Genomic DNA, 27,027 nt, shown 5'->3' on the forward strand with positions numbered 1-27,027 from the left:
GCGGGGAAGCCATTGCTCGGGGCAGGTCCCCGGGGCCTCCTTGGGCCAGCCAGTGTCAGGAGACAGGGGCAGGGAGCAAGCCTGTCGCCCCTCCACTCTCACGGAGGCGGTGATTCTTGGACTCCCGAGGCCCCAGCGACTCGCCTCCCTGCCCGCTGTCGGAGCCGCCCTGGGGCCCGCTCAGGGTCATCTTCCTGCCTGGCCTGGTCGCTCAGAGCTCAGCAGCGGGTGGGGCTCCAGGCCCCGGTGGCCTGGCTGGGCGTGTGCCCTGGGCCGGTCCCCTCCCTCAGAGCCTTGGGCTTCCGGTCGGAAATGGGGTGAGGGGCGCTCAGAGAGCACCAGGGCCCCGCCGAACCTGGGGTTACTGCTGGGGGTGGCCAGGCTCCCGGTCCTTCTACGGAAGGGCCGGTTCTGACGCCTCAGCCTCTGGTCTTGACCCCCAAGGAGTGGTTTTCAGTGTCCCCTCTGTGCCCAATACACACCGGCCAGGAGCGGCCACAGGGCCCAGGGCACCTCGAAGCATCCCGGCCCATGGGCTCCTGCTCTAAGGGCCAGTTGGGCTTTGGGAGCCGGTCGGCAGGAAGGGGCTGTGGGGGGCAGGGCAGGTGCAGGTGGTGGGACCCCGGGCCAGCCCCACACACCCACCCTGGGCCCTGAGCTCGGAGATGCTGGGACAGACGCTCGGGGTCTCCCCCTCCTCCCTCCCTCCCTCCAACTGGGGGCTAAGAGCCCAGCTGAGCCGCCCTGGGCCCAGGTGCAGGTGGGCGGAGGACACAGGGCCACCTTCGCCTTGGGGACAGTCCCTGTGAAAATGGGTCTGCGGACCTCGTAGGGGGCATGGGAGGGGGCGGGGCTGGCCACCTGAGCAGGGGCCTGGACACACCTCCCCCAGGACCCCTACTGGCCCCGTCTTCGGTGGGAAGAGGGGGCAGGGTTTCACACCTGAAATTCCCACCACCCAAGAGGAAGCCAGGCTGCACTCTGACGGTAGATACTTGTTTATATAATAATAATAATAATTAATAATAATAATAATAATAGTGTGTTATACAAACTGTTAGAATAAAAAAATACCTTTTCTGAGAGGGGGTCCCCAGCCTGCCACTGGCAGGGGCCGGGGTAGCACCATGAGGGCGCGAACAGGGGTGGGGGCTTGTGGGGGTGGTGGGCACTGAGGTCTGTGCGGCTGTCAGTGGTCCGTCTGTCAGTTCGCCCGGCCAGGCGGGGGATCAGCTGCGGGCGGCCCGCCGGTGGCGGCTGCGGCTGGGTGCAGGGCAGGAGAGGCAGCACTGGGCGCGGATGGAGGGCAGCTGGCAGCGGCCCAGGAGACGCAGGGTCTCGCAGAAGGCGAAGGATAGGCGGTCCCGCTCGCAGCCTGGGGGGTGGGAGGGGCCTGGTGGGTTTGGCCTGTGCTCAAGGCTATTCTAGGAAGTGGCTGGCTTCCAAGCCTCGCCCCCACCCCCCACCGCCGGCCGACCTTGCCCCCACTGCCGGCTGGGTGTGCTCAGCTGCCACCAGGCCCTGCTTGGCCCGCAGACATCCCGAGGGCCTGGCCATCTGCGTGTGGCAGGCACCCGGCTTCAGACAGCAGCTCCCAGCCACACATCTGCCCTGTTCCTTTTTTAACCCCGCGGGGAGCTTCCCTCCTTGGTCCCTGCCCCTCTCTGTGCTGTCAGCTGCCTCGGCCCGTGACCTCACACCCCGGAGTTTCTGGGTCTCCCAGAGGCCCCCCCACAAACCATCACAATATCCTGGGGACTCCGGGGTCTCGGTGTCCGAGTCACCTCCCGCCTGGCTCCAGCACTGACCTCCTCTGTTGGGACAGCTCAGGGCTCAGCCACCTGACCGACCCTCGAAAGCAACCCAGCCCTCCTGGCCAGGCCTGTCCTTGGTCTAACCCCCCGGGGACCTCGGCTCCCACCCTGCCCCCCGCTGACCTGGGGACCTCGGCTCCCACCCTGCCCCCCGCTGACCCGACCTCAGCCTGAGGGGCTCAGAGTGGCAGTGACCCAACTGTTCCCCCAAGTCGAGTGCCACCACCAGCAGCCACCCGACCGGTGTACCCGGGGGCTGGGGTTGCTGAATGCAGAGGGCAGGGTCCGGGTGGGGGGCCTGTCTGCAGGGATTCCGGGCAGACTGGGGCCAGTCCCAAAGTCCTGAGGCACCCCCTCCACTGTCCCGGGGGCCGGGGGCAAACGGCTGACTCCCTCAAGTGACAGGCAGCCCTGAACCCGCTTCCCAGCATCACCACAGACTCTGCGGGAACACACCCACACTCCCTGAGCCTCCTGGGGCCCTTTGCCCACCCCTGAGTCCTCATGGGTGCTCCTCCCCCACCCCCAGGGAGGGGAGCTGTCGGCCCTTAGGGACCAGGAAGTGCAGCCCCAGGCCACACAGCTGCAGGCGGCCCAGGTGGCCTCCAGGCCATTTTCCTGCGTGGGCAACGCTGGGGTCCCAGCCGCAGGAAGCGTGTGGGGTGTGTGTGGTGTGCATGCCTGTGGTGTGCGTGCGTGTGTCCACCAGTGCTTGTGGCCCAGGCCCTTCCTCCAGGATCCTGGAAGGGCGGCGCTGCTCACTGAGGCCAGCTGTCCTCTGGCCGGAGCAGGGGGTGGGGGCCCTCAGGGGTGAGCCGACCCACCTCGGAGACCCACACGGAGGCAGCTGGCCCCACCTCACACAGTGACTTGGGGGCTGACGCCGCTGTCCCCATCCCTCCCGAGCCAGAGGAAGCCGGGCCCCCACCCCGCGCCCCTGTCCAGTCCTGGCACAGGCCCCTGCTGTAGGGGCCACAGCCGCTGACTCCCCATCCCCCACTCCCAGCTCTCCTGCGGGGGCGGGGGGCGGGCACACTCACGCAGCGGCTCCGCGGGCTCGCAGTTCTCCGGGCCGCAGGGCTGGGAGCCCTCGGGCCAGGGCTCGTGGGCACACTGGTCGCCGTCTTCCTCCGGCAGGCCGGTCTGGGTGTTGACGCACTTGACCAGACGCCGCCGGACGCCACCCCCGCAGGGCAACGAGCACTGGGGGGGTGACAGGGAGGGACCTGAGCTCCCCCTGACCCGCTGCACCCGACTCCCGGTGGACTGACTGGCCCGCCAGGCTCCGTTCTTCCCAGTTGGGGTCTGATGTTTTTAAAAAGCCCTAAAACACGTTTCATCAGGGCCCACCCGAGCTGGGCCCTGTGCCGGGTGTTCCCTTGGAAAACCCTCATGACCCCTTTTACCGCGGGAGACTCAGAGCCCAGCGCCACTCCGCAGCGGAGGGAGGAGGACCAGAGCCCGGAACCTCCCAGCAGCAGAGGCGGGCCGCCCGCCTGAGGCCCCGCCGTGGCCACGGCCGCCCTCACCTGGCTCCAGGGCCCCACCACCCACTGCGTGCAGGGGTGCGTGTTGCAGGGCTGCGTGCTGTTGGGTCTCAGCGCCTCCTCGCACAGCCCCGGCTCTGGGCAGGTCACCAGGCGCTGCTGCTCTCCGCCGCCGCAGGCCTCGGAGCACTGGAGGCAGGATGCGCGGGGCGGGGGCGTCAGGGCAGGGCTGGGTCCGCGTCACCCCACCCTCCGCCTCCCCGCCACCCCCCAGGCCTCACCTCTCTCCAGGAAGAGGTGTACCAGGTGAGGCAGGGCTGCACCCCACAGGGCTGGCGGGCGGGCGGCTGGGCAGGCCCCGCCTGGCAGTGGAAGGGACGGAGCGGCCGGAGGTCCTGCGTGTCCACACACTGCACGTCCCGCACGGAGAAGCCTCCGCCGCAGCTGCGGGAGCACTGGGGGCCGAGGGACAGGCGTGTGGGCACGCTGCGAAGCCACGGCCCGACCACGGTGGCATAAGGCCCGCATCGGGCCACCCCTCACCGGGGTCTGGCTCTCCAAGTTCCAGGGAAAGGCGGGGGCTGCCCACCCACGATGGGCTGGAGGGAGAATCAGTGAGACTCAGGTCCCAGGGGTGGGGAGTACAGGGAAAAGGACGCGGCCAGCAAGGGCCGGGCCTGGGGAGGGTGGCACCAGCAAAGATGCGAACACAGGACAGGCCGGGAACTCGCAGGGAGGTGGAGGCCCGCGGCTCTGGCACCCCCACTGCGGTCACTCACGCACCTTACTCCAGGTGCCCACGTGCCAGGTGGCGCAGGGCCGCAGGTGGCAGTGGCGGGCAGGCTGGGGCCGACCAGCAGGGGCGCAGTCGTCCTCCCGGCCCGAGCTGCAGCGCACCCACCTCCAGACCGCGCCCAGGCCGCAGGTGGTGGAGCACTGGGGGCGGGGCCAGAGGCCGTGAGGGCGGGGCAGCTCCCACTGCCCCGCCCCACCGCCTGCACCACCCGTCTAAGCGGGCGAGGAGACAGCGTCTGCTCAGCCGGGGCCTCGGTTTCCTCATCTGCAAAACGGGCTCCTCCCCCCACCTCCCGAGGAGACAGCGAGTCCCCTGGGCGCCACGGTCCCGGCCCACGGGAAACACAGCTGAGGGGCCCAGCTGTGCCGACAGAACCGCCTGGGCAGGGAGTCTGTCCCTCCTGCCCCCACGCCGGGAACCTGAGCAGAGCTCACTTCCGCTGCAGTGACAACTGGGGACCCTGTGTGTGCTTGTGGGGGACAGCTTGGTTCCTTGCCACTCAGACCCCTGCAGGCCCAGAGGGCCGGGTGCAGCCGGGAGGGGAGAGCCAGGTGGAAGGGCCACAGCGGCACACGGAGGAGCCAGGTGAGCCTCGGGAGCCCTGCTGGGCCCGGCTGTGAGGGAGGGGCCGGGGCCGGGGAGGGCTGCCCCGGAACCCCAGCTCTCTGGGGTGAGCACCGGTCCTCGGGGCATTTGAGCCCAAGGTGGGGGGAGGAAGGCTCCTGTCTGCCCCTCTTGGGTGCAGCCCTGCCTCCTCAGGGGCCCCGAGCTGCCCAGGGGAGGGCCTCTGGGGACTCCAGGGACACAGCAAGATGCCCCCCCCTGCCCACCCCCACCGTTCACAAGGGAAACCGAGGCAGCGAGGCCCTCGGCAGCCCTGGTACTTGCCTCGCTCCAGTTCCCCACTTCCCAGCTGGCGTTCCTGGTTGGGGGCGGGTCCGAAGGGGGGCCCTCCCCGGCCAGGCTGGGGTCCAGGGTCTGGGCCTCGGGCGCTCTGCTGCCGCTGGCGGGACTGTCCGAGGCTGGTGCGGGCGGCAGCGCGGAGCGTGGGGGCTCCTCAGGGCCGGGGGGCTGGGGCTGGCCCGAGGGTCCTGGACTCAGGGTGGCCCCCCAAAGCCTGTGCCCTGGGCCCGTGGGGGTGGTCTCAGGGTAGGTCTCAGGTGGGGCCGGGCTGGGCAGGCCTGGTGGAGCCAGCCCTGGGGCCGGGGACGTGGGTGTCCCCGGCCCCAGGGAGTGGTCCCAGCCCCCGGCCTCCGGCTGAGAGGCAGTGGGGGTCTGGGGCAGGGGCGGCACCGGGCGGCCCTCGGGGTCCTCCTCATCTTCAGAAACCTCGTTGGTCACCTCCCACCTCGGGGGTGGCAGCTGGCTCGGGCCCTGCTCACTGACCGGGAACTCGTGGTGGCTCCCAGGGGCAGTGGGCATCTCACTGACCAAAGTGGGGGGCCCGGGTAAGCTGGGGGGCTCCACATCAGGGGCCAGCATGGGGGTGTCTTCCTCAGGCAACAAGTTGCCCAGGGGGCTCCAGGGTATCTGCTCCGAAGGTGACGGCGTGGAGTGGCCAGCCTGGCCGGGCCAAGGGGACGGATCTCCCGCTGCCCTCTGGTCCTCGTCCCTAGGACGTTCTGTGGCTGGCTCAGGGGCCCCGGTGGGGGGCTCAGCAGGGGGCTCGGTGGGGCCACTCAGGGGTGGGGGCGTCCAGTCCCCTGTGCCCCCTGGGTCTGGGCCGGGCTCTTCGAAGCGCTCGTAGGACAGGTCCTCGTGGAACCTGATGAAGTTGTAGTCGTAGTAGAAGTCGTCCACGAAGACGGGCCCTGGGGGGCCCAGCTTCGAGGCGTCCTCCTCTTCCTCCTCCTCTTCCTCTTCCTCGATGATGTTGCTGAGTGGGGAAGGGGGTGGAGTGTGGGGGGCCAGGTGGTGGTGGGTGAAGCTGACCTCGGTGTACAGATTCTGGCTAAAGGAGCCACTGCCGGAGCCTTCAGGGTCCGGGGTCCGAGGGCAGGGCGGCAGGGAGCAGGCGGCCTCGCTGGCTGGCCGCTGGGCCTCATCGCAGGGGACGCTGGTGTCGTGGGTGCAGGTGACCGTTCGGCGCTGAGTGCCTGGCCCGCACGTCTCGGAACACTGCAGGGGAGTCCGGGGGCGGTGTCATGCCATGGGGGGGGGGGCTGGACGGGGAGGGCCCAGCCTCCCACCATCAGGGCCCTCCTGAGGCGGTGCTGCCTCCCTGCAGCCCCCCAGGACTGATAGCGGTGCCGGGGGCAGGGCCCTCCCGTCCCGATGCTGACCTGAGACCAGTTTCCCACGGCCCAGGAGGCTGGACAGGGCACGTGGTCGTTGCAGGGGCTCTCGGCGGGGGGCTGGGGCAGGTGCTCACAGTCGGGCGGCTCCAGGGCCCTCTGCTCCTCCGGCCCCACACTCTGGATGCAGAGCACAGCCCGGCGGGAGAGGCCCCCGGGCCCGCAGGACCGGGAACACGGCTGCCACTCTCCGGCCCACCAGCTGCAGGGTGCAGGGTGCAGGGGGGTGCTCGCGTGTGGCTGGCCGGACTCCCAGGGTGTCCAGTCTGGGCCGGCCCCCCACAGCCTAGTGCCCCTTTGCTCCCGCCACCCTTAACCAGGGGACCTGCGCCCCCACAGGTCCCCAAACACCAGTGACCAGGGGCGTCCAGCCCAGGTGGGGGTAGCCCCGGGGTGGAGATGCAGCCCTGGGAAGAGAGCCCAAGAACCCCTCCCTCTGCACCCCTGACGTGGAGCCTGGTCCTGAGGGTCAGAAGCCCTGGGGGACCATGGCTGGTGGGGGGGCTCACCGGGCGGGGCAGGGCTCCTCGCTGCACTTCCTCTGCCGGTCATCTGGCCGGCCCACGGGGTCACAGTACCTGTCGTCCACAGGCCCTGCCTGCCACTTGGTGCAGTACGCACTCTGCCTCTGCATGCCTGGGGGGCCACAGCGCTCGGTGGCACCCAGACACAGGGCCACGGCCTCTCTGCCCAGAGCCCTCCCAGAACAGGACCCCCCACCCCAACCCCGGGCACCCACCCTGGGAGGAGCCGAGTGTGGGGTTCGACGGGCTGGGGCTTCCTAGCTGGGAGGCCTTGGGCGGCAGCCTCTCTGATCCTCAGAGTCTCCATCTGTAAATGGGAGTGACCGTCACCCCTGCCTGGAAGCCTGGCGTGAGGATGACAGGCAGTCACATGCGTGCCTGGCACGTGGCCAGAGCTCCACAGGTGGCAGCTGCCGCTGTCATCCTGCAAGTCCAAGGGACCCAGGAGATGGGCTGTTGGTGGCGCCATTTTACAGATGGGGAGACTGAGGCTCAGAGCAACCAAACTCCAGGCTGATGGCGGCCCCAGCGATTAGCAGTGAGCTGGAGGCTGAAGCCAGGGTCCCTGCCCCAGAGGCGAGGGCCACCTCCTCACCTGTGCCACAGGTGACTGTGCACTTGGTCCAGGGCCCGTAGGTCCAAGAGAACTCGGGCGACAGGCCCAGCCCATGGGGATCGGCCGCTCGGTGGATGGTGTACTCGTAGCTCACACCGGGGTTGCCCTCCTGGATCAGCAGCTGGGAGGCGAGGCAGAGGGGGCCCGTGAGCACGAGACAACCATCCTAAGGGAGCCCACCCAGCCACCCCTAGGACCCAGGGCCGGTTTAGAAGTGGGAAACTGAGGCAGAGGCGCCAGCATAGGGGTGGGCTGGAGCCAGGCTCCGTGGCTGCCCCAGACCTTCTCTGGCCCCGAGGTCCCTGGGACTCCACCTCCGCTCCCCCACCCCGGCCTCGGGGTGCAGGCACCTGGACCCAGACGGGCTCCTCGGTGGGCCCGGGGGACGTGAGTCTCTCCAGCTCGCCCGTGCGTGCGTAGGTGAAGGTGGTGCCCGCCACCTCATAGTCCCCGTTCCACTGGATGGTCCAGTGGCCGTTGAGGAAGTACTTCTCGGGGTCCTCGCTCCGCAGGGCCAGGAAGCTGGTGCTCTCGGCCAGCTCCTCGACGCGGATGTCCCGGGCACCAGCCGGGATCAGCGCCACGTCCACATAGCCTGGTGGCCAGGGTGGTGTGGACGGATGTGAGCCGCCGGCTGCTGCCCCCACCTCTGGCTCCCCCCCACACCCCGCTCTTCCTGCCAGCCCTGCTGGCCAACGCCAAGGATCCCACCACGAGCTGAAGACTCTGAGCTTCCCCAGAGGCAGAGGGTTCCATCTGCCCCAGGCTGCCAACACCTCAAAGGGGTCGTCGGATGCTGCCCCCAAGACCCAGGTCCCATCACCCTGTCCCAGAGACCGTGGTTGGTCTTCGCCACACAGCTGGCCCATGCCCTGCTCTCAGGGCTGGTGTGACCGTTCTAAACAACAGTGTCGCCCTGGCTGGTGTGGCTCAGTGGACTGAGCACCGGCCTGTGAACCAGAGGGTCGCAGGTTCCATTCCCAGTCAGGGCACCTGCCTGGGTTGCCGGCCAAGTCCCCAGTAGGGGGCGCAGGAGAGACAACCACACAGTGATGTTTCTCTCCCTCTCTTTCTCCCTCCCTTCCCCTCTCTCTAAAAATAAATAAAAATCTTTAAAACACAATGACAAATGGAAAGGGCCTGTCCCTGCGACACCCTCCTCACTCCATGCAGGCCATGTGTCCTCTCACTTCACAGTGTCCATCCTCGCCTGGGACAGCTCCTCCTAGCACTTCACACGTGAAACCACCCTGCGAGGTAAGTGCCTCGGTCACGACCCCATGGCATAGGTGGGGAGGCTGAGGCACAGCACAGTGGAGCGTCTGCTGGGCTGTGCATTGGGCTGGAGGGGGGTCTGAGCTCTGACCGCCGTGCCAGGCGGCTCCTCTGGAATAAGGCCTCAGCGGCCTGGCCCAGCACGGACGGCCCCAGGGCAGCCCTGTCTTCCTCACACACCCAGAGGCAGCACTTCCTGCCTCTGGGCTTTGTTTGGTGCGAGCACTTTCCACCGCCAAGCCATGGGTCCTGTCTCTGCCTTCTGAGTCTTCTGTGACTCAGCTCAGCTGCCACCTCCTACAGGAAGTCTTCCCTGATCTCTCGAGGTCAAAGACTTCTTTCCCCGGGCTCTCACAGATCTCTGGGCCTCCCTCTGTGGCATCTGTGAGGCTAAAAGATTCTGTCCCCCTGTCTGACTGTGAGCACATCACCTCCTGTCCCTCCTCTTGATATATAATTGGCACTTAAATAATGTATGCAAAACATCCTGGGGTAAGGGGGTGGAGCTGAGGGTCCTCTGAACCTGATGGGCTCAACCTGGGCTCCCTGGGGCAGGAAGACGCCTGGTGAGGGCAGGCCACGCCCCAGGGCCAAGTGTCCTGATTCCTGTTTGGATCCTGAGCCAAGCCCGGCGGCTTCCCTGCTCCCCCTCTCCAGCCTAGTTGGGGACATGAGGAACGGCCAGTGGTCCCCCCACCAGGGGTCCCGCCCCGTACCCTTGTCACCGTCAGCCTCCCGGAAGGTCTCTCTCACAGTGTGACAGGTGGAGCCGTCACCGTGACACACGCCACAGCGGTCCTCCAGGGCACCCGAGTCGATCTCGAAGTCACAGCCCACGTTCTGTAACGCACAGAGGGGAGGCCCTGGTGCTGGGGTGTGGAGCTCCAGAGGGCACCCAGGTCCACCCCGCTGCCTCTCCCTGCCCCGGTTTCCTGGGCTGTGAAGCGGGAGGCGGACCCCAGCGGCACAGGCGCATGGTGAGATTGCATGAGACAGACAGGGGACAGGTTCCACGGAAGGGGCGGTGGGCAGGGGAGCTGGCACTCTGTGGGTGACTGGTGTGGACAGGAATCAGCGTCCCAGGCCCTCCTGTTTCCCTGCCTCGGAGCCCAGGCCTCAAGGCCTCCGTGGCTTCCCCTCCCGGAAGCAGCTGGAACATGTCATGGAGGTGAGGCCGCGGCTCTTGCTGGAAGTGACTAAGAGCCACCAGCAGATGCTGGCGCCCAGTGCCAGGCGCCGAGCCCTGACTGTCCCAGATGGTAACCACCTGTGAGTGACCTCATGTGACCTGCTGATGTGGACACGGCCCCCTTTCCGTTTCACAGGAAACCTTGCCTGGGGGCCATCCAGCCAGGAGGAGGTCCAGCCCCCGCCTGGGCTGTCATGTCCTGGCGGGGATGTGCCACAACGAGGTGAGTGAGGTGCCTTCATCAGAACCCAGGGCAGGCAGAGGGGACCAGGAGGCTGAGGCTCGAAGGCAGAGGTAGCGGGTGTGGCCTGATCCCGAGGGCGCCGGGAGTGAGGGGCCTCGCTGAGAAGTGAGGGGGGACCAGCAGAGGTGTCGCCAGCACAGCTGGGAAACCCAACGGTGGGGCCTGGGGAGAATGCCCAGGGGACCAGGAGAGACAAGCGGAGCTGCTGTAGGCGGCGCAGGATAAGCCCCTCCCGGGGGCGTGGCATAATATGGCCTGGGGCGGGGCTTGCAGAGGAGCCCCTCCCAGGGGGCGGGGCAGATGGAAAAGCCTTCCTGCAGCTCACCTTGCAGATGCCATTGATGCACAGGTCGCGGCTGGCCCTGGCGCGGCCCTGGTAGCAGGGTGTGCCGTCCACCACAGCGTCCCGCAGCTTCTCGGCAAAGGACTCGTTCTCGGGCCGGCAGTGCAGCTCACAGGGGCTCTCTGGGGGCCCAAGTGCAGGAGCCATGAAGGACAATGGGCAAGGAGTCACAGGCCAGCACGAAGCCCACCTCCAGGACGGGCAGGGAGGGCCGCCTGGGGCGAGCAGCACAGAAATGCCGCAGGCGCAGCAAGGGGGGCCCCCTAGTGGCCAGGGCGCAGCAGCCCCGGCCTGAGTCCCGGGGAGCCTGCAGCACTCACCGTCGTTGACCACGGGCACCCACGTGTGCAGCTGGCCCTTGTAGAACTTGGTGTCGAAGTGGCTGCACTGGATGTGGCGGAAGGAGGGCTGGCCAGCCGGGCATTTCTTCAGGTTGCAGAGACGCAGGCGCTTCCGTTCGCCCACACAGTATTTGCCCTTGTACTTGGGCCTGTGGGCAGAGCCGGGTGGGGCTGAGTGCGGGCGCAGATACCTGCCCCCACCTCTGTGGACGCTGCCCCCTGCTGGCCGCCCGCCCCTCTGGCTGTTTAAGCGTCGGTGCCAGCAGGGAGCCTGGCCCTGCCCCCAACCTGCTGTGTGACCCTGGGCAAACAGCTGACTTCTCTGGACTGGCTTCTTCATCTACATCCTACAACACGGGGTTGGGGCTGCCTCTGCGGAGGGCTATTGAGACGCTGCAGACCTGACCAGCACTGGCTGCTTGAGTCTCCCGCTGATGGGACCCCGGGTCCTGGGTGGCCCATGTGCTGGTGAGCACACCCACCCAGCTCAGACTGGGGGGCCGAGGTGAGGCAGGGGTCCCGGCCACAGTCCGTGACACACACAGGGCCCTGGATGGGGCCAGCTCTGAACCCCGCGCCTGGGGGCAGCCCCAAGGGGAGGCCACAGAATCTTCACGTGACTGTCTTTGATGGGGAGCCTGAGGCCCAGGTCACCCTCCTGCTGGCCACTCCTCTCAGCTGCCCCTGCTTTCCTCTCAGATCCACTGTGATACAACCAAGCGGCTCCTGTGTTCTGAGTGCGAGGTGGACTACCTGTGTTGACCCCACCCACGGCTCCACTGGCACCCTGTCATGAGGCTTCCCCCGAAACTGAGGCCCCGAGAAGGGGTGAGCCATGGAGGGGAGGCTGGAACCCTGCTCCATTGAAGGCCAGGGTCTAAGTTCTTGGCCCCTGTCCCCTCCTGACCCCCTCCAGCCAGCTGTTGCTTTGTCCTGGGTGCTCTGCTGAGTCCCTCCAGTCTCTGGGCTTGGCCCGGGGTGGCTGGACACTCAAGCATGGCCTCTGTGGGGACCCTTCCAGCAGCTGGAGACAGGGACAGAGCCAGGCTCCCTCAGTCAACTGCCTCTGCTCAGCACCCTTGACTCCCTGGCCCCCGAGCCGGGCCCCACACTCACACGGGCTGGGTGCACTGCCGCTCTGTGCTCTGCACGCCCACCCCGCAGCTCCGCGAGCAGGTGGACCAGGCGCTCCAGCCGGACCAGCCACCGTCCACTGCCTTGGGCTGGAAGCTCACGGGAACACACTCCCCATTCAGGCACCACTGCCGAGACAGAGGGAGGTAGGGCAGCCACCCCAAACGAATCAGTCATGCTCACCCTAGTAAGAAACGGGCGTGGGTGGGAGGTCTGGAAAGGCAGAGAGGGGTAGGATGGAAGGGGTAGGAGGTCCCCTCCCAGGAACACGGGACCCAGGGGCTGACTCTGAGCTGGAGACGCTGGGGAGAGTCACGGAATGAGGCCCCTATGCCTCCATTCTGCAGATGGGCAGGAGGGCTGGAGAGGGCTGGGGGTCTGCTACAGGTCGACCCCCAGCCCAGACACTGCGGGAAGTCGGCCCCTCCCACCGGCATGGCCGGCCGTGGCCCCCGTACCTTGCTCTCTCCACAGGTGGTGCCGTCCACAGCCGCGTCCAGCTTGGAGTGACAGGTGAGCCCCACAGAGCACCACAGCGTGTGACAGACATTCTGTGGGAATGTGGGAGAAGGACGCAGGCCACACTGTCACCCTCGCCAGCGCCTGCTTGCCACCCCACGAGTCCCCGGGGCCCCGTCTGCCTTCTCTGCACCCTCTGCACCGGGCGGTGCTGCAGGGGCCCCAAGGCTCAGCTCTGCTGGCAGGAACAGCCTCCGGCCCGTGTAGGATGACACAAGGTCTGGGTGACAAGCCCGGGGCCATCGCTTCAAGCGACCTTCCCCAGGACCCAGAAGCGTCGTTTGGTTTAATCTTTTAGAATCAGCTCTGTCGAGCGGGGCTTGCCCACAGTCCCCCAGTGGCTGACAGTCCCGCCAGCATTCAGCTCGGAGCCCGGGACGGCCCAACCCGCGGCCTCTTCCAGGGGGTCTGCAGGCTGGCTCGCCCCGTTCCCACCCCGGTGCCCCACACTCACGTCCATGTCCTTGCAGAACACGGAGGAGGCCCCGTACTGGAGGCGGCACTGGTGGTCCATGTCATAGAGGACACCGGGCAGCACCGAGGGGAGCTCGATGACGTCCTTGGGGGGTGGGTCATCCAGGCAGTGGCCCCACCCCCGGCTGCAGAGATGGGACAGGAGGATGGGTGAGGGGAACAGCCTGAGGGACCAACCCGGGAGGCCCCCTGCAGGCTGGAGAGGAGGGGAGACAGGAAGGGCAAGAAGCCCATGCTTGCAGGAGCACTCAGCATCCTCGCCCACCCCGGCCTGTCCTGCGACCCCAGCGCAGCCCACCGGCCCCCCAGCCGCACAACCTGCACCCACTCCGCAGGGCCAGGCCTCGGCACAGCAGTTCCGTCCCCTACAGCACTCCTCTCTCTCCACCTGCAGCTCCTCTCCTCCAGATCCAGCCCAAAGGCTCCTCCCCAGAAACCTGTGCCCGCTGAGCCCTGCATGAGGGCCTGCAGGTCCCACGGGCATCTGGGCAGCGTCACGGCACAGCCAATGCCCCAGGAGGGTTGTCCTGGGTGAAGGCCCAGGCCATGGAGAGCCTGCTCCTCCTGCAACAAGGCCTGGAGCCGTGGGGGCCATGATGGGCAGGGTCGGAGGCCAGGTCCAGGTTGCTGGTGCTCCTACGTGTCTACTCACTGGGCTGTCCCCAGTGCCACTCCCCCCACCCTGCTGAGAGCCCAACCTCAAATGCTTCACCCCAAATGTAAGTTCAGGGCCATGGCACTGAGGCCTGGCAGGGAGAAACAAGGGTTCTGGGGGTTCCCTGGCCTGCATGCTGGGACAGAGTGTCAGCTGGGGGGTTGGTGGGTCGGCTTGTCCTGGGGTTCCTTCTTTTCTTCAAGAAGGGGGCTTGTGGGCTCCCCCACCTCCAACTCAGACCCAGCCTGGGGGCTCCCAGGCCACAGGTAGCCCCTTTCCTGGCTGGGACCCAGAGCTGGCCGGGGGTCAGAAGGCTGATTCTCACTCTGAAGGCTGACCCCGACTGTGGATGCTGTGTGGCATTTGGCCATCCCTCTCCCTCTCTGGGCCTTTGTGCCCTCGCACACACGGGGCTGATGCTGCCTGCAGGACCTCCAGCCACAGAGGTGGAAACAGCAGCATCTCCTGGGGAGAGGCGCACTGGCGGCCGGCGGCCAGCACTTCCTTCCTCTGGTCGGCTCCCCGCCAGCCAGGATGGCTCCTTGTGGGGGACCCACACGCCCGGAACCCCAGGCCTGTCAGCCCTTCCCCTCAGGCCCCTTCTTGCTCTAATTATAGCAGGCCGGTGGGCCCCCAAGGGGACAGAGCAGGCAGGGCTTGGCTCCGGCCTTGAGGACGCAGCACAGAGCTGCCCACCACCTGAGGAGGGGCCTCCCCCTGCTGCTTTTAGTCCCGGTCAGCTAGCTGACGGTCAGTGAGGACACGGGACGCAGCAGAGGACGGGATGGGATACTCACTCCTGAGGAACCCTGGCTCCGAGGGCGGGAGAGAGCAGGCCTGTCCCCACATACTCCCTGGCCACGCCCCGAGCTCTGCCTGGAGTGCCCTCTTCCTCCGGATGAGTCGTAAGTGTGGAGGGCGGCTTCGAGGCTCCTTCTCAGAGACGACCTCTCTGACCCCAGGAGGGGTTGGCGCCCTTCTCCAGGTTCCTCCACACCCGCGGGGCCATCTGCCCCCGTTTGCCCCCCGGGTGGGACGGGCCTCCTCTGTATCCTTTACTGCTGTTCCCGGAGCACAGGGAGTGACTCTGAGATCATGTGGGCATCGCTCACACCAGCAGCTACAAGGCCGGTAACCAGCTACGTGCAGGCTCCGAGGAGAGTCCAGTAGGGATGGCCATGGCGGGCCGCCTTGTCCCAGTGCCTCAGAGCCTCCCTGGAGACCCAGGAACACTGCCTGCCTGACTCCACTCGGCACCGTCCAAATCTCGCTCATTCTGCCCCCGACCCATTTGGGTGGGGTGGGGTGGGTCCTCTGCCTGCCATCCCACCCCCAGCTGAAAGACAGAGGGCACAGGGCCTAAGGGGAGGCTAGTGTCACGATCTCTGTCCACACACCCCACTCCTTCCCCCTGTCCTGGGCCTTGTGACTCTCCCCTGCCTGCCTGGCCCTCTGGATGGTGAGGAGGGCGTGGGCCGGCCGAGGTGGGTGAGGCTCCCCCTCCACTGGCCGCACGTGTCTGTATCGTTGGCCAAGGCCCTGGGATGCCAGGGGGCTCGGGCGTCCACCCTCTCCTCCCACCCTCGCCCAGGCCCCCAGCCAAGTGCCTCACACATTCCTGCTGCTGAAGGGAGACAGAGACTCGTCTGTCTGTCTGTCCAGGACCCAGGGTGCTGGGCGGCGCCCTGGGTGGAAACTGGAAGCAGCCCTGGGGCGCCGCTGTTCCCCTCTGCAGCTCCCGCTCTGCCCCCATGGGGGAAGGCGGCCCACGCTCCCTGGGGATTTTCAGGCCTGCTAGCTCCCTGCCCGGGCCCATCCCCGGCTCAGTTCCTCTCATCGCTGGCCTTTAGCGGCGATAACCGCACGCGGTCGGCATTGCCTAACTCGCGTCACACGTTTACTCAGTGAATCCTGACATTCCCCCGAGAGCCGGGGAGGGCACGATCCCGTGCTTGAGGCGCCTGGGCACTGGTAACTCGTCTGCTCACAGGGCTGGAATTCTGGGCCAGAGCCAGGTTCTGAACCACGCGGCTCAGGCCTCCTCTGCGTCCAGTCCCGCTCTCAGCCCAGCCCCCCGCCCGGCTGTCGGAGGGCCAAACCCCACAAGGGGCCGACCTCTAGAAAAGCATGGCGCTGTGAGATTTCTCCCCACCGCCTTCCGGAACCCCGCCATGCTGGCAGTGAAGGCAAAAATCCACGAGGACCAAGGGCAAGGAAGAGGCGACAGGGGAACAGGTGAAAGAGAGACCCCGTGGGGAGCAGGGAAGAAACTCCGTGTAAGTAACAATCTCGGGAAGGCGAGAGAAGACACTGCTCCCGTGGAGGTCGCAGTGCAGTGGGAAGCCTGCTGCCTCCTGCGCGCCCCCTATCGGGCTGTCCCGGTCAGGGCAGGGGGGTGGGGTGGGGGAGGGGTGCTCACTCGAGAAACCTGGTGATGTACTCGCGGCTGCAGCGGGACCAGGTGAGGGGCACGGTGTCGTACAGGAGCTGTGGAGACATGATGAAAGGCCGTTTCCCAACCGCCTCGCAGTCATTGCCGCTTCCGTCGTGCTGAATGCCAAAGCTGCGTGAGAGCACAGGCCCCCGGGCCAGTGAGCGGGAGCGCGCTGGAGGCACCCATCCCCCAGGCCCGCAAGGTGCCTGCTCCCTTCCCGGGGCTGGCTCATCCTCCCAACAGCTGTGTGGCCCTGGGAAAGGCACTTTCCCTCTCGGAGTCTCCATTTCCTTAGTCTAGAAAGTGGACGTGATGGGGCTATTCTCCCACGTGGCCCCCAGGCGCAGCAGCCCAGCAGTGGCTGCCGACCGTGGCCCCTGCTGCCAGGAACAGTGTGACGCGTCCTCCCACTCCCAGGGCCTCGTCCCAAGGCTGTGCCCCTGAGTTAAGGGCATCTGAGCGGCTGCCTCACAGAAAAGGGGTCTCCTCCAGAGACCGTCCTTAGGAAAGACGTGAGGAGAACCTACTATGCGCCGGGCATCCTATGGAGGACTTTCAGGACCCCTACCTCATTCAGTCCTCAAAAGGCCCCGTAGGCTGAGGCCACACAGCCAGGAGGAGGCGGATTTGGGGGCAAGCATCCTCTCTACCATCAGGGGCAGCTTTTCAAGGCCCTGCCTGTGTGGCCGTGAGCCGGGGAGCCCACAGCGTCTGGGTGGTGACCCCCACTCCTTGACCAGTGGGACCAACTGGGCCCAAATAGTCAGAGATGCTGCCACATTCACCCACTAAGCGGACGGCACAGGCCACGTTTAGGCATGAGCCTCAAGCAGACCTGTCACATGGAGGAGCCTTAGTCACCACCACTCAACCCACAGGGCCAGAGGGGGCAGAGTGCTGGCCTCGGGCCACACAGCAGGAAGTACAGATGTGTGGGGAGACCCTCGAGCCAAATATGTGGCACCGGAGGGCAAGGGGGAGGGGTGGCCAGTGTCTCTGACCCACAGGTCAAAGGAGACCTGTTCCAGCTGCCCGAGGGCCTCTCTCCTGTTCCCCAGGGAAGTAGCCGGGTTGTGGATGGGGACACGAGGGGACAAGGGATGGCCAGGGCACCCCTTCCTTAACATTCTGACGCCTGTGGGCCCGGCTGCCCAGTGCCCCCGAGTCGGGAGCTGGCCGAGGGGCTGTGGGTACCTGTGCCCGAGCTCGTGGGCCACGGTGAAGGCCAGCGGCAGGCCCGTGTCCTCGTTGACGCTGCAGCTGCGGAAGGGCTGGCACATGCCCCCCACGTGGGACAGGCCCAGGGTCTCACAGGGCTGGTTCATGGAGGCGCACAGGTCTTTCCTGCACGGGCAGAGAGAAGGGCACTCAGGATGACCTGGCCTGGCCTGGCGCCAGGCCCACGTGAGCCAGGGGCCCCAGGGAGGGAGTGAGAGGGACGCCTGCCCGCCACTCCGAGGCACTGGGCCTGCACGGCAGCCATGGGGACGTGGGTGCCCTCGTTCACCGAGGCCCCACTGAACACCCTGTGGGCCCGGGGAATGGACCCTGCACAGGTCTGCCACAGCCTGGCTGAGGGAAAAGAGCCCCGTGTGGAAACCACAAACGCTGCCTCTGCACAGGCTGGCAGCCGAACACCCGGGGCAGAACCGCCTGGAATTAAACACACACGTGGGTGCGCGCAACCCTGGTGAAATCCGAGTGAGACCTGTGCCCGGCTCCGTGCCCATTCCTGGCTGGGCCAGCGCACCACGGAGACGCCAGACGCTACAACGTGTCTCGCTGTATCGTTTCTGACACCGGCACGAGAATCCGCAATTGTTTCCGAACAGAAAGACCGGCCCGCACGCTGACCAGCGGACTCCGGCAGAACGAGCCCCAGGGAGCAGGGCTGGGCTCCCTGAGCGGCGGCGCCCCCAGCTGGCGGCACCTGGTGAGCAGGATGGCGGTGTCGTGGTGCAGTGGGTGGGAGTCCCCCTTCATGTTGATGCTTTTCTGCCACTTGCAGAAGCTCCTCAGGGTGTTGTCTGCATGGTGTGTGACCTTTAGGTCCTCCTGTGGGTGGACAGCGAGGCCACTCATGCCTGCCCCTGCGCTCCGAAGGCCCGGCCCAGTCTCCTCCTCGCAGAGGCAGGACTTCGACGCCCAGAGAGGGCAGTGGGAGGACAGCATGGCACCCCTTCCTCCAGCAGGGACCGGGGGACAGGTGACACCTCCCGGGGCCATGGAGACCCTCACTCTGCCTTCTGCACTCAGGCAGTGTGCGTGCGCATGCGCAGCCTCTCACCTCGTCGTCTTCCAGGAGGACCAAACGCACCACGGTGAGGTGGATCGGGTTCCCGATGCTGGGGTCGTGGAAGATGCCAGCCACCTGCCCGAGAGCGGTCAGGCTGTCACCCTGGTCCTAGGACATGGGCAGCTGCTCCCCACTCCTGGCCCACAACCAGGCTCACAGGGTGGGGAGCTCCCCAGTGCACATGGGCCTCCCCCATTTCCCCGGGGGGGTTTGGCTCAGCCTAGGACAGAAGGCTACCCCCAAAGACAGAAGAGGTGCAAGGTGCCGGGAACAGGCCAGGGAAAGCACTCTGCTCTTTTAAAGCTCCCTCAGAGCAAGAACAGCCAGCCCACAGCTGGGGACAGGCCTCAGGCTTCCCGGGGACAGGGAGGGCAGGCTAGGCCAGCTGTGACCTGGCTTCTAGGGATTCCATCCACACGCACACAGTTCCAATAGGAGTGACCCAAACACACTCTGTTCCAAGGACACGAGAGCCCCTGATAATGGGGATGACAGGTCAACACTGCTTCCCAAATGCCAGCAGCCTCTCAAAGCCTCACTAGTGCCCAGCTCCCTCCCAGGGACTCCCTGGACCCAAGAGGTTGGAGACTGTCCCCCTCCTTGCTGGGGGCCTGGGCCTGGGGACCAGCCTGCCAGCCTTCCTGCCACCGCCCCCCCCCCACTATTTACACCCGCCAGCGCCACCCCTCCGCATGGCCACGCCCACCGCCACTCACTATGTTCATAATGGTCAGCACGTAGCTCTCCACCTGAGGCTGTCCGTGGTACTCCACCATCTTGGCATCGGCCACCACCAGGGTCTCCACCCACTTCTCTTTGCTGACTGAGGGCTGGTGCAGATGCCTGAGCCGCCGGCGCCGCTGCTGCTCTGAGTGCTCCCGCCACTGCCACCAGGACGCCTGCTCCAGGGACTCTGCAGGGCCACGAGCAGCGCAGGGGAAGCTGTCCGGCAGGCCAGCGCCCAGGGCACCAGGGCCTCTGCTAAGTGAGCCCCTCTCAGGGACAGCACTGGGGTCAGAAGCAAGAGGCCTGGACGCCCAGGGTGGCTCTGCCCCTGAGCTGTACCATGTGACCATGACTTTGTTACTTCTGGTCTGGGACCCTGGGGGTAACTAACTGGACATAGGAATACTCCAATCAGCCTCAGAAGGTGAGCCCAGGGGCCAGTGACATGGTGGACATAACACAGTAAAGCACTGTGCCCAGGAGACAGGAGGTCCTGGGCTTGTCTCCCCACGTGGCCACCCTCTGGGGGTCAGTGCATCCTAGTACATGCAGGCCCGGGCCTATCCCCCAGCTACCCCCCGCCCCCAGACCTGCCTCTCTGCACCAGGCTGAGGATCAGGGAGGAATCACTCTGTGTAGCTGGGGAAACCAAGGCCAAGAAGCGTTTATCTGTTCCAGCAGAACCCCTGAGCTGTGGCAGCTTCTGAGGTCGGCGCGCTGGCAAGTGGCCTCCAAGCCCTGGGAGCCCTTGGCGGGCAGCTCCGTACCCGCCCTGGCCCTTGCACTGGGTCCCCAGTACCAGAGGTCAGTTATTCTCGGGTGGGACCCATATGGGGAGGGGAGGGAGGAGGCTCCTGGCTAGGTGCCCTGCTGGGGTGCGTGTGGCCGAGCCTGGCCTGGCTTGGGGACTCCAGGAATAATGGCGGGCAGTGAGGGGCGGGGCACAGAGAGACCACGCCCCCAAGCTGGGCGGGGCCAGGGAGGCCATAGTGAGAGGGGTTGGTGTAGGAGCTGAACTGAGTAGGCCTGAGAGGCAGAGGCCTCAGGCCAGGGGCACACTTGGAGGGAACATGCTTGTAAGTTGTGTCTGTCGGTCCCTCTGTGTCCCTTTGGCCCCAGGGGAGCCAGGCATTAGGATGGGCACAGAGGCTTCTGCAAAGGCCCTCCATGCGCCTGCCCTGCAGCCACAAGCACCGTACCTTGTACCCCGCAGGTGCTTGGAGCCCCGGGGTTGCCCTGCTCTGCCTGCCCCCTGGGAGCTTGACGTTTGTACACCACGTGGGGCTGGGCGCGGTTGGGCCGGGCCGAGACACCTTCCAGGGGCTCGATGAAGTAGTCCTCGTTGGAGAGCTGGAACACACCTTTCTGGGGAGAAGTTCCCGGTCACACAGGGAGAGCCGGCCCTGGCTGCTCTTCCCTGTCCCCACTCCCGGCTGGCCGCGGATGCGCTGGGCCTGTGTTCACTCTGTGCCCTCTGCCTGGAATGTCCTTCTTGCCCTGTCAAGCAGCTAGAGGCTTTGGGCTGAAGCTGCTCTCCACGAACCCGCCCGCCCGCCCGCCCCTCACCCCGTTTGGAGGGTTAGGTTAGCGTTAGGTCTGGTCCCAATGGAGCAACACGGTGTCTCCCACGCAGTCCCAGGCAGCCGTGCTGGCTGGGCAGCCAGGAACCTCCTCTGGAGATGCTCATGGCCAGCCGGACATGCTCTTCCCTGGTCCCAGGGCCTGCCAGAGGAGGGAAAGCCACACTCCAAAGGAAGAGGAGCTCTGCTGCTTTCTGAGCTTCCTCGTCTGCATGAACCACATGTTGCGGTTCTGAAAGTGGGTCCCTGGGCCTGCATCGCCAGCACCCTTTGGAAGGCTGTCACAAATGTCCCACAGTCCTAGCCTGTGGGACATTGTTTCAAGATGGCCCACGGGTGATTCTGACTAAAGTTTAGGACCCAATCCTCTTGGAACAAAGAGACCTGCGCTCTCACTCTCAAGGTGGCTACTGAGGCTTGGGGACGGGAAGTGAATCGGCCAAAGCCACCAGTTGAGCCCGAGGCAAGGCGGGGGGCACTCACCAGGCCGTCGCAGGCGCTGATGGCTGCCATGCCACCCTCCAGCTCAGGGTCCTGCACTTCACCAAGCAGGTGGCAGGTGGGCATGCGCGTGCGGATGTGCGTGCGCCCCAGGCCGCCACGCCGGCGTGTCTCGCTCACGAAGCCGGGTGCCAGCAGGCGCGTGTTGGCGGCCAGCTGGAAGCGCAGCGCGCGCCCGCGGAACTGCAGCTCATAGAAGGCGTGCACGGTCGGCTGCGCGGACAGGGCGCGCTTGCGCAGTACACGTGGCCACAGCTCATAGGACAGGAAGACACCCTGCGCATCCACGCGTACCGGGTGCACAATGTCCAGCGCCTCCAGGCCCTCGGCCGCCAGCCCTGCGGGGAGAAAACCGTGAAGTCTCCAGGGACCAGAAACCACCCTGTGCTCACAGCCCAGCCCAAAGCCCCATCTAGGCCAGGCTGCAGAAACGCAGCTGGCCTGCAGTCTGCGTCCTGCCAGACCTCCTGCCCAATGCCCTGGACATACCGGTGGGGTGCCCCTGCTGAGGACACCCCCCTACCCCGTTGCCTACCACGACCCCAGGCCAGCCCTCTGGTACACTGCTCCAAGAGAACGGCCCTGGACACAGGAGGCAGGGTTGGTTTTGGTGACTGACTTACTGAGTGATTGAACCACCACCCCTATCTCTGATTTCAGGACAGCAGTGCAAGGATTTTCCAGACTTCTCAGATAAGAATTCCCAACAAACAAATTTCCATGCCCTGTCCCAGAGGAACGGACTGAATCAGCATCTCCAGGAAACCCTGTAGGAAGCTGTGTTTTGACCAAGAGCCTCAGGGAAGTTGGGAAATCCCCACTAGAAGTTTATCCGCTGAACATAAGTAACACCTGGAGAGCTCTGCAAGCCTGTAGGTGCCCAGGGCTCTCCAGAATGGTGTTTCGGGTACTTTCCCAAGGCCTCAGGGGGTCCTGATGTAACTGTGTGGGAGCTTGGCATTTGGAAGCCACTGGGCTGGATAATCTAAGGAAACTGTAGCTCGGATGTCCTGAGGGCACTTAGAATTGAATCCTACAACAGCTGCCTGCAGGCTTGTTTTCTGTCAGTTCATTGATTTTTTTTTTTTTTTTTTTTGCGGGGGTGTTTGTTTTGGCTGACACAAATATTGGAAAATATTTAATCAGTCATCAATGTTAAAAAATCCCATGTTCTCACCCTGGCCAGGTGGTTCAGTTATTCGGAGTGTTGCCTTATACACCAAAAAGTTTTGAGTTTGATTCCCAGTCAGGCATGTATGGGGGTGTGATCAATGATTCCCTCCCCTGCCGCCTGTCCTATCTTTCTAAAATCAATAAACCTATTTTCAGGAGAGGGTATTTTATTTTTTAAATTGCATGTCCTTATACATCCAAAATCTCCTTGACAATACTCATCTCTCCCAGTTAGGCCTCCATGCCCACTTCTCAGAAGCATTTCCATAGTTCAGGCTGCTGTTCCCCCTGCTGCCTCAGTCCCCACCAGTCCCTGTTGTATTCCCACGACACTGCAGCTGAGTACAGGTCACCCTCTGGCTTCACACTTGTATTTCATTCAGTGAAGAACTGAATCTCTAACAACAATGAGAAAACAAGAGGTGGGTCAAGAGACCCCCTATTTCAAGAAAAATGTCTCCCTACTAGTCTTGTCTTTGTCTACACTTGTTACTTGCCTAGTCATGGCATTTGGGTTGTGAAGGAGTGTGAGGTGCCCCAACACCCAGGAAAATGTACGAGGCACCATCCTTGCCCTCAAAACAGAGGGTGCAGAGCCCTTGGCAACATCACCCCCGGCACGGTGCTGAGAAGGTGCAAGTGAGCGGAGGGAACACCCACAGATAGACAGGTGGGAGAAAAGCTTCATCACAGACACCTCGCAGAGACGTGGGAGGTGTCTCTTGGCATGTTTAACCACGAAAACAAGGAGGACGCCTTGGTGGTAGACCCCTAGAAAAGACAAAAAAAACAGCAGTACAGGTACGAGGGGCCAGAAGGTAAGTGTGGGCCACACACATGTCCTGGAAAATGAGAGGCCGGAGGGACAGCGTCTTGTCAAAGATGTGAGCTTTGAACAGAGGAAGACCTGGCTGGGCCCCAACTCAGCCACTCAACAGTGTGTGGCCTGGAGGCTGAGGACAGTCCCAGGGGTGGGGGACAGATGCCATCGGGCCTGCAGCTCTCAGTGTCCTGAGGGGGCAGGAGCTACGTGACACACTGCAGGTAACAGCCGTGTCCCCGAATGCACGTTGGTGGGGCAGGGAGGTCCATTTGCCACTGGAGAATCTGAATCACCGGGGAAAAATGGGCCCCAGAACTGCAAAAAAAGTGTCCCTGGGGAAGGACCCATGTCCCTGGGGACATACATTCCCATTGAAAATTCCTGCTCTAGGCCCTGGGCCAACACTGCCGGACAGATTCAAGGTGAGCTATACGGAGGCAGCCAGTTAGGTTCAGAAATGTGTCAGAGGCCAAGGACAGAGAAGCTGCAGGTCCAAGGCATTCAGATGACTGCGTGGGGGAGCCAGTCCACCAGCTGGGATACCCAGTGCTCACAGTCTCAGTTTCTCCAGCTATACAATGGGTGTGATACCCATACCCACTCTCTGAGGCTGTGGAAATTAAAGGAGTTAATACGTAAGGGATGAGAACAGCAGGTGGCCCAGAGCAAGAGTGAGCTAAGTATGACAGAAAGTTAGCAAGAGAAGTTCTCCAGCACACTTGGCCATTTTTCTAAAGACCTGTTTTAGATTGGCACTCGGTGTATCTGAGGGGCGGGCAAGGCTGATGAGAGCAGGGGCCACTCAGTGGGACTGCCAGTGGCCTGTGGCCACAGCTGCTCTGATTGGCGGGTGTTAAATACTTTGACTATCACCCTTAGGTGACAGAATTGTCATGTTGGAGCTTCTACCAGGGAAATACCAACCGGGTGTGTAACCCCCCCCACCATCAAGAACCTGCAGTACGCATGGTCCAGCCCTTCAAACGACCCAGAGCTCCTGCCAAAGAGAAAAAATAACCAGGGTGAGTGTGCGTGTGTGTTTGTGTGTGGGCGCGGGTGTGAGGCCCACAGGGCTCCTGTGTGGGCTTCAGCCTTTTGGTGGGGACATGGCTGGGCACCAGCCCTGGCAGCTCCAAGTCCCTCTGACTGTCACATGTCCCTAAAAGTGACCCCAAGTTGTGTGCTTTGGCCCCAAAGAAGTCTTTGCATTCAGTGGGCAGAGCCCTGGACAGGTCTCCTGTGGCATCTGCAAAGACAGTAGCAGAGAGCTCAGGGCCTCAGGGTCAGGGGTCCTGAATGTGAGCAGAACGGGAGGGCCCCCCCACCCCACTACATACACTCTACCATGGGGGGCTTCCTGCCCTGCCTGCTCCCCCAAATGGCAGCTCCCAAGGACTCCCTAATCTTCCTGGGTCTGCCTGGTGGATTCATACAAATAACGGCCACCACGTGGAGGTCATTCAGGCTGTCACTCAATCCTCACCAGAGACCTATGACCCTCATTGGACAAATGGGCGAATGGCAGCCCCTGTAGGCAGCAGGGTGGCCATGCTCACCCAAGGTCAGCTAGCCTGCAGTGGATGTGGGGAAGGCCCTAACCACAGGGGACCCCTCCTTCGCATTCTTCCCACAGCTGCTGCTGGAGCTGGACCCAAGTTTAGGTTCACCATGTTCCTGCTCCGGCACCCCACCACCTGTTTCACCCTCAGCCAGCCCTCGGCTGCCCAGGAGCGGGCTAGCAGGTCACTCTTAATGAGCCTGCCCCCTCATCCATAAAGGACATTCCAGCACCTGCCAGGCGGGGTGGCACCCAGTAAACGCCCAGTGATTGCTTGCTCCTCCTCCACGTCCCACACTCTGCTGCCCACAAAACCCCTACCACACTGCTCCCCTCAGCTACTCCGCTCCCTCACCGGCTCCCCAAAGCACCGCCTCCCTAGTAGGGAGCAGGTCTCCCTACCTCCAGCATGCAGGCCTAAACCAGCCCCTACCCCTGGACACCTTTCCAGTCCCCACCCAAAGATCATCGTCCTCAGGCCTCTCCTGCTCAGCTCTCCCCACTGCCCTGCCCCATCAGACGAGAAGCTCCCCAGGCAAGCGGGACCAGGGGATCCCATGCCCCAGGCTCCTAAATCCCCAGGCCAGCTCCTCGGCTGCTCCGGACGCGCCAGGCGCTCCACGTCCAGAGGCTCGTCGGAGGCCGGCCAGGCTCGTCGGAGGCAGGAAGTGCAGGGTGGTGCAAGACCGGACCCCACCGAGGGCGGCGGCCGTCCTGAGGCCGGGGGGGGGGGGGGGGGGGCGGGGGGGGGGGCCGGGGAGCCAGAGGATCGGAGGACCGCAGCGCCTTGCAGCCCGCTTTTCACTCAGGCGCACAGAGGAAGGTGAGAAACCGACTCTTTTGCGTGTAGACCGTGCTCCGTGCAGCCCCTCGGACGAGAGACTCCAGGAGAGACGCACGCTGCAGCACCCAAGCTGGGGACGCTGGAGCCCGAGGGGCAGAGAGACTTCTTCCCGCACAGGCAGGGCCGCTGGCGGAGTCGGATCTGGAAGGCCCCCACCCTACGGTGTCCCTCCTCGTACCCGGGGGCGGCGAGGGGCGAGCCAGGAGTCGGTGGAGGAGAGAGGGGCCGGGTCGAGGCGGGGATCCGGGCGCCCACCCACCTGGTGTGGGTCCGGGCGCGCTGGGCGCCAGCGCGTACAGCAGCAGGAGGAGGGCACGTAGGGGCGTGGAGCTGTAGGGGGCGCGGGGGCCCGGGCGGGGCATGCCGGCCTCCCCTCAGGCTCCTCCGCGCGTTCGCTCTGCTCCTGCGGGTCCCGTCCGGCTCAGGACACGCACCACCGGCCGCGCTCCTGCAGCTCGCGTCCGCCCGCGTGCAACAAAGGCTTCAGGACCCGCCCTCCGCGGAGGCGAAGAAAAGACAAGGGAGCAGAAGGGGCGACAGAAGGAAGAAAGAGAAGAAAGAAAGAAAGAAAAGAAAGGAGGTGGGAGGGAGGCAGGGCGGTAGGGAGGGGCAGCCGCTGGCCCCCGCCCCGCTCTGGGCTCCTGCCCCCGCCCCGTTCCTCCCCACCGGCCTACCCAGGGGCAACGCGGGGTCAGCACCACAGACTTACACCCACCGCCCGTGAGCCGAGGGCGCCCTCTGCTGGTGGAGCTGAGCCGGCTCTCCCAGCCTGGGCACTCAGAGACCCCCAAAGAATCTGGAATTTCTGGAATTCCTGCCTGGTCCCCAAGCTGTGCTCGAGTAGGCGCCCCTCGGTGTGTGTCCCGGCCAAGCAGCCCTACCCCTCCTAGGAAGAGGACACGGAGGACTCCTGGGAGTCTGGGGGGCTCACAGGGAGGCAGCAGGGTCCCTGGGGTCCCAAGGTGATTCTGCTTCAAGGCCAACTCAGGAGAGAGGCCTTGGCTGCCTCCAGTGGGCAGCCTTTTCCCACGCGAAGTGGGGTCCCCAGTTCCTCGACTCCAAGTGTATGTCTGCATGTGGCTAGGCCGGTGCCCCCAGCCTCTCAGCAGGGGCCCTCTGGGAGCCTGGAGTCCCACCAACCCCAGCCTGACATCCCAGGCCTGCCTCTGCCTCCACCCCTCTGCCATCTGTCCTGTGGTTGCCCCTGCCAGGGCTCTGGCTGCCTGCTCCCTCTCCGCTCTGCTCCTAGGGCGCTCACCCTCCACCTCCTGGGACCTCCCCTCCTGTTCTTCACCTTGGCCAGCCTCTGTGGAGCTTCTGCCCTCTGAGGCCCACAGACTAACCGTCACTCTGCCAAGCTCCACCCAGAGCCCCTCTGCCCTCCCGG

General features: G+C 64.9%; 1 protein-coding gene across 1 annotated transcript; it reads right to left on the bottom strand.

The window, feature by feature from the left end:
• Positions 1 to 1,039: 1,039 nt before the first annotated feature.
• ADAMTS7 (ADAM metallopeptidase with thrombospondin type 1 motif 7) lies at positions 1,040 to 26,218 on the bottom strand. The gene is made up of 24 exons (XM_028502458.2): positions 25,900 to 26,218; positions 21,225 to 21,580; positions 20,361 to 20,526; positions 19,152 to 19,348; positions 18,427 to 18,510; positions 18,070 to 18,194; positions 17,334 to 17,483; positions 16,125 to 16,268; positions 13,031 to 13,175; positions 12,516 to 12,608; positions 12,040 to 12,185; positions 10,903 to 11,072; positions 10,565 to 10,704; positions 9,523 to 9,646; positions 7,882 to 8,126; positions 7,511 to 7,652; positions 6,901 to 7,027; positions 6,380 to 6,593; positions 4,986 to 6,215; positions 4,085 to 4,237; positions 3,583 to 3,756; positions 3,344 to 3,490; positions 2,855 to 3,017; positions 1,040 to 1,375 (listed from the first exon to the last, which is right to left on the bottom strand). The coding sequence occupies exons 1-24, from the start codon at positions 26,000 to 26,002 to the stop codon at positions 1,230 to 1,232; spliced, it is 4,884 nt and encodes a 1,627-aa protein (XP_028358259.1). The 5' UTR covers positions 26,003 to 26,218; the 3' UTR covers positions 1,040 to 1,229.
• Between the last annotated feature and the right edge of the window lie 809 nt (positions 26,219 to 27,027).

Source organism: Phyllostomus discolor, chromosome 12 (assembly GCF_004126475.2).
Source record: "Phyllostomus discolor isolate MPI-MPIP mPhyDis1 chromosome 12, mPhyDis1.pri.v3, whole genome shotgun sequence".
Classification (NCBI taxonomy): domain Eukaryota; kingdom Metazoa; phylum Chordata; class Mammalia; order Chiroptera; family Phyllostomidae; genus Phyllostomus; species Phyllostomus discolor.

What these genes read in the sequence shown, in the direction of transcription:
- ADAMTS7 (XM_028502458.2), bottom strand. Translation starts at nt 26,002, where the DNA reads ATGCCCCGCCCGGGCCCCCGCGCCCCCTACAGCTCCACGCCCCTACGT. An exon ending in GGAGGCTGACGGTGACAAGG is followed by an intron (nt 8,127 to 9,522) that starts GTACGGGGCGGG and finishes CCTGGCCACCAG; the next exon opens with GCTATGTGGACGTGGCGCTG. An exon ending in TGGTGGGGCCCTGGAGCCAG is followed by an intron (nt 3,018 to 3,343) that starts GTGAGGGCGGCC and finishes TCACCCCCCCAG; the next exon opens with TGCTCGTTGCCCTGCGGGGG.